General features: G+C 47.2%; 1 protein-coding gene across 1 annotated transcript; it reads right to left on the bottom strand.

Annotated features, from left to right (window-relative positions):
• Positions 1 to 846: 846 nt before the first annotated feature.
• On the bottom strand, positions 847 to 8,113 carry LOC149331865 (uncharacterized). Its single transcript, XM_089557421.1, has 4 exons — positions 7,893 to 8,113; positions 4,951 to 5,106; positions 1,582 to 1,731; positions 847 to 885 (listed from the first exon to the last, which is right to left on the bottom strand). Exons 2-4 carry the CDS (start codon positions 5,104 to 5,106, stop codon positions 847 to 849), a joined length of 345 nt encoding a protein of 114 aa, XP_089413547.1. The 5' UTR covers positions 7,893 to 8,113.
• Between the last annotated feature and the right edge of the window lie 1,540 nt (positions 8,114 to 9,653).

The raw sequence follows: 9,653 nt of genomic DNA, 5'->3' as shown, positions 1-9,653 counted from the left end.
ATGACTAGTGGCACATGTAGTGACTTGAGTTTGGTTTATGGGGTTTAACGTCCCAAAGCGACGAAGGCTATGAGAGACGCCGTAGTGGAGGGCACCGGAAATTTGGACCACCTGGGGTTCTTTAACGTGCACTGACATCGCACAGTACACGGGCCTCTAGAATTTCGCCTACATCGAAATTCGACCGCCGCGGCCGGGATTGAACCCGGCCGCGAGTGGAGTCCAGGTGGACGATCTGCATGACAATGGCCACATAGTGCTGGCGCACCTAATTCACATTTGGCCTAGCTACTGAAATCGACCAATTTTTTTTTTATCAAACAGCAATCGTCTAAGTAACGGAGGAAAAACTATGTGGTATCAAGGTGGTAAAGCCCCTTCTCTCGATGTCCTCCATGGTTAAATTAGCCATTGTGACCAAAGCACCAGAAAACAAAAAAGGTCTCTTAGTCACTAACACTTTCGCAGTGCATTACCGGGTGTACACTTCTAATATTATTTCTTTTTTGGGAGTCTGCTCTAACGTATGTCTGGCTTCAACATGCGACACACCAGAGGTGCAAGTAGAGGCGAGGTCTTTCAGCCTCAACCTTTCTAGTGGTCTTTCTAGGCACGAAACGAAAGTCGTGGTTGGAATAGGTGAAGTTCAGTTTTCATCCCTATTAATATTAACTCGCCAAAATACACGGGTCTCAATGGACTCGGTACATTTTCACCCTATCGACTGTCCGGACAGCGAGTTTCCATCTTTACGGGGCGTACATTAATTGGAAAAGTCTGGTCCACAGAACAATTGTCCATAATTCGAGCTCTTCATATTGACTAGGAGCTTAGACTTCGCCAAATCTACGCGTAAATTCGCACCGAGGGTTCCTGTTGTACTACCTGTCAAGAAGGAAACCAGTTGCGTTCATCAAGTAAACCACAGATCGTACCTTGACGTAGAGCCTTTGTCAAAAGTTAGGAGCCCAGGGGGTTTTCTTTTGAGCCACACTGTGTCGTTCTTAATGGATCTGTAGCGCTCCAAATTTCCTGGACGTGAGAAGATTTCTGGTAGTGCCTCCCGCAACAGTTAAGACTTCTACGAATGCTCCTGGAGTCCCAATATAAAGCTTGGAAGTGAACCCCCTGGGCTCTAAACTTTTGACAAAGACTGTACATCCCTGTCAAAAGTATATAGCCCAGAGAGTTTGTTTGTGAGGCCTGCTGTGTACGTCGTTATATACCTTCAGCGATCGTGATCTCTCGAAAGAGAAGTGGCTTCGCATCCTCAATCCTCCCAAGCTTTGGACTGCTAGATATGCTAGGGATCCCCGCTAAACAGCTTGGAAGAAAACCCCTTGGGCTGTACACTTTTGACAGGGCCTCAACACAGCCAGCGCAAACTGGTGCGTCGGGCACTACAGCGTTTTGTCTGTCCTTCAGTAGGCCATGGTGTCGATCTGTTATGGTAGATAAACGAGACAAGTGCAGCAGTTTCCCGAAGTCCGCCAGTTTGCATCTAGGTGCGCATAATGAAGGTATTAAAACCATAGCGCCCCAGTAGACTTTGCAAGCCGTGGCGGGAGTTTTAACACTCGCCTCCATGAACCTGTCGGCGAGGTCCGAGACGGGGGACAGGCCCGCCAGGGGAAAGACCAGGAAGGGCAGCAGCCAGGTGATCGGCACGGGCAGGGTGCCCAGCAGGGTCCAGGCGACCATCAGCAGGCCCACGCACATGCACCACGTGTCCTGCGGGTAAGCAGGCACACATTTAAAGGTGGCGGAAAGCGGTGTTATTCAGGCAAACGCCTGTCTACAATGTCCGGAAGAGCTCCGCACTGTTTATCACTTTTGGCCGCTGTTGACCTCAAGAAGAGCCTCGCGCTGATCAGAGCCGTTCAATGCACCAGTGTGACCAGGCAGATCATGGTGCTGGGAGAGAGTTCAGTGTCCTGCGGATTAGCAGGCACAAATTTAGAGGTGGCGTAAAGCGGTATCATTGAAGCAGACACCTGTCTACAATGTCCGGAAGAGCTCCGCACTGTTTATCACTTTTGGCCGCTGTTGACCTCAAGAAGAGCCTCGCGCTGACCAGAACCGTTAAATGCACCAGTTTGAACTGAGAGATCATGGTGCTGGGAGAGAGTTCAGAGGTAGTACCCCAAGCAGCATAGGTAATCGACCCAGTATTGTAAATGGGTGGTTTCACTCCTGTCCTTTGTAAGACACTCTGCCAATGCATTTCCAATATTGGGCCGGGCTGCTGGGGACCTCTGACTAGCCTCCGGATAAGTCGGCTATAGAGTGACACTCCGGAAACGCCTGTGTATTATTTGGGCAGCATTTGCATGTTTCCGAGAGGGGAATCAAAGCAAAATATCGAAGGGAAGGTAAAATGAATGAAGTAATCTGTACCTCCACATGAAGACTGACGCTCTGGGCACATGTCGGGGTTCAGTCATGCATTTCTGTCCTGAGGGTCGACTGATATGGGTGATGTCAGGTCTTATGTCAGTATAAATGTCTCCCGCTGATCAGAGATGCAACTTAACATTAGATAACGATAGAGGGCAATGAAAGTTTCACAGATAAGACCGCTTAACAAGAAAGCGGGTTTTCTTGGAATGGTGTATGTGTGCACAGCAGGAAACGTAGTTTTCTTACTGCAGAACACGTCAGCAGTACGCGAAACACCGAAAGGCAAACTCAACTCTTGAAACATTGAGTTTATGGCATGCCGCTTGGATATGTCTGCGTAAAGTAGAATGTTCTGTTTTCGGCATGCAGTGTATAATTTGTTTATCAGTGTGTTCGCTTTGGAGTGGCAGTTTATGGGTGAGTTCACGGTGTGCGGTTTTTGACGTAGACCTCCTGCATTTCTATCCCGATTTTCCAGTGCATCTGGGCCTTTAGGTCCTAGAGTAACGGGATCGATATTATGTGCCGAAGTGCTACTGAAGCTGCAGTGCAGCTGTCCAGTTGACTAGTTACCACCTACGTATCTGTGACTAGAAACGTAGCGAAATGTTACATGATGCCCTGTGTCTAAGCGAGACAATGAATGTGATTAACGTGTCAGGGCTAGATTTTTGTGCAATTAATTTTTTGGAATTAAGTACTGATACAACCCTTAGTGAGTTTCTAAACATGACGGATTCAGTATTTTTGTTATTCAGTATTCATTATTTATTGGATTGCTATTGGATTCAGTATTTTGTCCTAAACCAATGAGCATGCCGTATCGTCACTGCGTTGAAAATGCTGATGTTCACGTCCAGCGTTCTCTGGAAAAAATTTTGAAGATTGGAAAAATTTAAGACACTGTTTTGGAAATATTGAAGGTAATGGTGCATTATTCTGATATGTCGCAAAATTTTTCTTTTAAAGAGCTTCCATCGATCGCGTCGAACAGCTAATACTGCCATAGAAAACCAAAGGGGAATGCTTTTATCGATAGCAAAAACATGAATAGAAAATAAATACAAAACTGCCGTGGGGTGATCTGCGGATATACCGACTGTTATGGTTGAATCTTGCATTATATGAAAAAATTGCATTCATAAGCGGTTTCTCGCTCAAAAATGCTAATGTCCAGAATTGCTGGGCATGTATGCGTCCCTCGTTCTGGATTCATTGTAGTTGGGTGCCATATGAAGCATAGGACACCGCACAGGATTTTGAAGAACTTGGAGAGGACTTAGCACAGCTGTGTTTGATCGACTCAGGGGAAGGCTGGCGGGGCAGCGAAACGAACTATTTATCGGGCTGACTGGCGCTCAGAGAGAACTTAGCAACTCGCAAGTGGCGACAGCAGCAACTGCATTCAGCGGTGTAGGAAGCTGACGGGCGCACATAAAGCTGTAATTTAAAGGCAATGACGAACGTTTCAGATCATCCAGCTAAAACACTTGGGACAATCTAGAACGCCACACTAACAACTACGCTTGGCTACAGGCATTTCAGTGAAATCTGTTCCTTTTTGGCGTAACCTTGCGTTTTGGATTATTTTTTGCCGTGGCGCTTTTTGGTTGAAGTTGCCCTTGCGCCATTAGAATTCACCGGCATTGACATTCGGAAAGTGATACGGCGCGCGCCAATGGCAAGAAACAATAAAAGGATAAAGGAAACGTTTCGCAACGCAATCGCTTTTAAAAGCACACAAATCCTAAAAGAGCGATTATACATGCATGTCGTCAACAGTGGTTACGAGTGTCTCCATATAAAACGCGCTTACCTCTTTAGCAAGTAACTTTAACGGAGAAAAAAGTTTAATGAACTTCGAACAGAGGAGAAACATGACATACATGTGCCTCTGACTTGACTCCACGTACAGACTCTCTATGACGCTTGAACGAAAAGCACCTCTGACGACACGGAGCCCAAGGTGGTACTCAGGGTTTCAATGGCTATACAGAGAAGAACTGAAGCAAAAATGATCGACAGATAATGCACGATAGTACGGTATTGTACGATAGTACGATCCATGTTTATTATGCTTGGCAAACAGTCGGTCAGTTGCATTGACTCATATTGAAAAAAACTTAATTGCGGTTAATGTTTAACGCATCGCGAGAGAGATTACTGGTGCTCTGCTAGGAATATTATGCGGCGTCCACGAATTAGTCGTTACAATGCCGTAACATCACTAGCAGATCTATTTGCTCAAGTTTTAAGTGTAAAACGTGTTAAAGTGCGTGCACGAAAGTGACCAAAGCTACCCAACTCACACTCTTCAAAGTACATTTAGGCCAAAACGTTAATACGTTGTATTGATCTGTTTGACAGATCATTTTATTTGCGACCAAACTGAAGCTCTAAAAAGCACAGGTCATCAATAGCGTCCTCACATGGACCGCTATTGAGGTCGTCGAAAATCATCGCCATGTTCCAAGCCGGAGCTGGGGGAAAGTGTTAATTGGTTCTCACGAGCACCCTGGTTCTCACTGCGCTCAGGAGTTCATTACTCACGTCGCTGTTGGAGACGATGGCCGGCGCGAGGAGCAGGGGCGGAGCCGCATAGCCCAACAGCAGGCGGGTACCGAACCTCTTGCGGTACCAGTGGCGCCAGCCCTTCTTGACGGCCGCCTTCTTCTTGCCGGGTGGCATGGAGGCCGAGGTGGGCATCTGCGCACCGAAAGATGGGGCTAGCACTCACACGAGGGCGACAACATTTAGAGCAAGGCTTAAAGACAATCCTCACCTAGTCGATAAAAAATTCAGGGGGCACTTTGACTGTCTAAAGTGCGTAGAGGCGAAAGCGTTTTCCGCACCACTTTGCCTGTGTGACACTGGTGACGTCACCAATAGATGACGTCACACATAACTGATGACGAAGTAATGACAAATTACTAATTAATAACTAATTACTGATTAATCATGGTGCTCGGCTGCTGACCCGAAAGACGCGGGTTCGATCCTGGCCGCGGTGGTTGAATTTCTTTGGAGGAGAAATTCTAGAGGCCCGTGTACTTTGCGATGTCAGTGCACGTTAAAGAACCCCAGGTGATCGAAATTTCCGGAGCCTTCCACTACGGCGTCTCTCATAGCATTAGCCGCTTTGGGACGTTAAACCCCATAAACCAACCAACCACTAATTGACTGCTAATTTATGGCGCTTAAGCTTCGCCTTTAGGAGTGGAACGCGACAGCGTGTTGTAGCGCTGGCAAGGGAGTCCACGGAACGCCACCATCCGTTCGGCAACGCTTTTTGGGGAAAGGAAATGGCGCTGTAATTCTCAGTCATCTCGGTGGACACATTAACCGCACCGTACAGGAAGGGAGGAAGTGGCAGTGAAAGAAGAGGGGCCGTAATGAAGAAACTGAAAATTGTATTTGAGGAAGGGAAATTACGCAGTAACTGTTTCACATATCTCGGTGGACACCCGTCAAAACGCGGACACATCTGCCGACACGGCTGTCGACACGGACGCAGACACGGCTGCCGACACGGATTGCTATCGACAGCATGAGGCATTAAAGGTTTTCGCCTTAGTAAGCGGAAGTAGTCCGAAAATAAAACATTATTTGGTGTCCTGTCGTTACGATAAATTTTTCTGTAGCATTAAGAAGTTGTCTGCTGTCGCGACAGAAATAGCTGTGTTGTTCGTACAGGGGACTGCAAAATACTACAGAAAATCGTGTTGTCACGACAAAAATTTTTGTCTGCATGCCCCAAAATACTACAGGAAAATCTGTTGTGACGACAGAAAACTGTCTGTTGTGTTTTTCGATAAGGCACGGGCCAGTGCGTGGTAGGGGCGGTTGCACATCTCCCCGTAGGCCGCTCCAACAACTACGTAGCACCTGATCATGCACTGGAAAGCTTTTTGTGGGCTTAATTCGTGTCCAACTGCTAGAAAGTTTAAAAGCGCTAAGGTATCGCCACTCGCGTAGCACAGATACCAGGGCAAGGTGTTAATTAGTAACTTAACGAAACAACACGCAACGAGACGAAGGATGCAGAACGAACCGACCCCAAAAGTGTTTGTGGTGTCTGTTCTTTCATCGTGTTTCGCCTATGTTCCCTATTTTTGCCAAGAAGCAAAGCAAACTAATTAAATTGTCTGTGTTACACTAAGTAGAGTACTGGCCCATAACGAACGTACAAAATAGAAGACGAAGGGAACTAGGGAGTGCTTGTCCCTGGTGTCCTTGCCGTCCTTACTTTGTGAGGCTGCTTATGTTTGCTTTTTACATCGTCGTTCACTTTTCACGTCTGCATAGGCACACAGTTAGCCACGTTCGACTGATGTCCGTGATGCGGCTTGCTACGGGCTCCCGCGTCCTCTTAAAAGCGGATGCAGGCTACACGCTTGGATGAGGGGCAAAAAGAAATTCAGCTATTCTTTTATATTCGCACACCCGCAAATCGCACACATCGGTGTCTTCAAGCTAGCTTGTGCGCGGCAAGTAACGCTGTTACTCGCACCAGGTTGCATGCAAGCGACGTCGGCAGCCAACGCGACGGAACGTGTTTCAACAGAGATATGCTTCCGTCGGTGCCTTCACTTCGCACTCATTAAACCAGTCTGGAAATCAGTCCGGCTAACCCGCCGAAAAAAAGTACCTAGTCCGTCCGATGTGCCTCGAGCCACAGCCTTAAAAGAAATGAGAGATACCCGGACCGTTGCGTAATTTCAGAGTGTTATCTAAAACACAACAACATGATATGCTCAGTTATTTCTTGTTCGGTTGACAAGCGACTGTTCAATCTTTTGACGCAGGAAGGTGTTTCCCGTGCTAAACGAGGTATTTCATTTCTACGGCAGCTTTGGAGCGGGATGCCTTATTATTCCTTACAAGCCTTACTGGCTAAACGAGGCTTATTACTACTGCGGATACACAACCTCCTGGCTGTAAAATAAAACTAAACACTTTAATACCAATTTGTTGACGAGGCACTCGAACGAACAACGAAGGACGAAAGCAGTAAGCCGCCGCGGTGGCTCAGTGGTTATGGTGCTCGGCTGCTGACCCGAAAGACGCGGGCTCGATCCCGGCCGCGGGGGTCAAATTTCGATGGAGTCGAAATTCTAGAGGCCCATGTACTGTGCGATGTCAGTGCACGTTAAAGAGCCCCAGGCGGTCGGAATTTCCGGAGCCCTCCACTACGGCGTCCCTCATAGCCTGAGTCGCTTTGGCACGTCAAACCCCATAAACCAAACCAAGCAAGCAGAAAAACCGACATAAAATGGTAGAGGTATTCAGGCTTCGCGGCTCCTTGGTGGCCGCTTACTACCTTTGGGATTCAAAATTAAACGCTCATGTTGCAAATAGTCTCTATTCTAAGGACGGCTCCGACAGAGTAAGAGGCCTAACACGCCTACCGCATTGGCTCCGCGTCGAAACGCTATCAGCCACGAACGCGACTGTCAGACCTAAGGACGGCGCGACTTAAGAGATGCACATACCTTCACAGAGATGGCTGCTTCGACGAAGTCGTGGAATCACTTGCGGCGAAGTTCTTCTGCGGCGAAGCCCTTCGAAAGCTGCCAATCGGTCGATTCTTCTTCGTCTCTTGCTCGTGCTCTGGCTGCATGAGCTGGCGCTGCACGAGCTGGATCATTCCTCGTCTTCCTTGAGCGTAGGTCTTCTCCTCGCTTGCCGGTGGTTCGCATTTCAGAGAAATCAGTATTTGGAGGTCCCTTTTTCGAGGTTAGGACTTCCTTTGTTTCTATCAGTTCTTCTCTCGTTCGTTGCGAGCGCCACGGGAATCTCGTTAAGTTGTGTTTGCGACTACCTTTATGATTCATTATTGTAACTGGGTGGCTATCCTGTTAACTGTGTGTAAAATTCTGCCGCATCTCCAAAACGTGCATGTCATTCTATTCCTGGTATTTGAAATTTGTTTAATTTATTTATATTTTTCTACAATTAATGTAACTTTTTTTTCTAGCTTCAGTCATTCCACGATTCTACTTCGCCGTCTTACGCCTTTCTTTCCCGCACAAATAATTCCTTGGCATTCATCACCGTACCTTGGCCAATCCCCCGCGTGAGTATGTGTCATGTTTACTAAGGTAAACAACAACAACAAGGCTGGAAGCGCTTCTGGGAGCAGTAGAAATATTGTTTATTTATGCATCAAAGAAAGTGCCCAGCAGGCTAGCGGTTTGACGGACCAGGGCTAGTTGATCGTCCGTTCAAGAAACTTAGGCCAGACATGTCGGGAGACATGGAGAGGGTGTGGTTTAAAGGCGGAATTAAAAAGTTATGGGGCATAGGAAAAAGAAAGAGTGCTCTAGGTTATCATAGATGGGGGGGGGGGGGGGGGGGTGCTCTTGAGCAAGATAACGAGTGGAAAGTGATAGAGGTATGCAAACATGTCGGAGCAGTAGACCAGTTTTGGTTTGAACCCTGCGTGGAGTATGGGATTGGGAGACAGAAAGGTAGAGATGAGGCCATCGTGCGTCGCTTAGACAAGTCTTGCACAAATTCTAATTAGCCTAACTATAGTTATGTGATGCTTGCGGTATTGAGTAGCCAACCTGATTTTTTAAAGATGCGTAATGCGGGCAAGATCATGAGAAAGACAGGCAGAGCAGTTCTATAAAGGGCCCGGTACTGATTTGCCGAACTTTCTGTCTTGGGCTAGGGCACTAGACGTTCTTAGGCTAGTCGGCTTGGTTCGGTTTAGCTTAGTTTGCGGGAAGAGCACTGAAAAAACATGGTTTTCTGTAATTGGAAAAAGAGAGAAAAGGAGAGAGAATTATGTTGCTTTAGGTTCTGCACTCCTGTCCGATGGTCATCCCTGCCTTTCCCTCTCTCTCTCTCTCTCTGTCCGATGACATTTTTCACGTATCCTTAGACATGTAGGTGATATTCATATAGAGAAACATGCAGAGAGAAAGGGAACAAGGTAGGGGATGAAAGAAGAGAACGTGGATGAGTTGATGGTGGGTGGTGAACAGTATTTATTTCAGAGCGTTACCTCTTTGCTGGTTCCTCACAAAGGAGGGTGGGAAGCAATTGGTGGCCTAGTGGTTTCGGCGTCCGCCTGGACTGTGGGAGATTGTTGGTTAGACACCCACCGAAACCCACCGCATACAGCCAATGCAGACCCGGGAAAGTCTGGATTCCTCTCCGGCTCTCTTTTTCGCGAGAAAAAATGATGATAGAATATGCTTGTGGAAAAGTTTTTGCAGTCCCACCATACCTAACACAAACATTAG

This window comes from Amblyomma mixtum, chromosome 8 (assembly GCF_055824585.1).
Source record: "Amblyomma mixtum isolate Tamu chromosome 8, ASM5582458v1, whole genome shotgun sequence".
NCBI lineage: Eukaryota > Metazoa > Arthropoda > Arachnida > Ixodida > Ixodidae > Amblyomma > Amblyomma mixtum.
The sequence above is the reverse complement of the archived record's forward strand: the minus strand, read 5'-3'. Positions and strand labels throughout refer to the sequence as shown.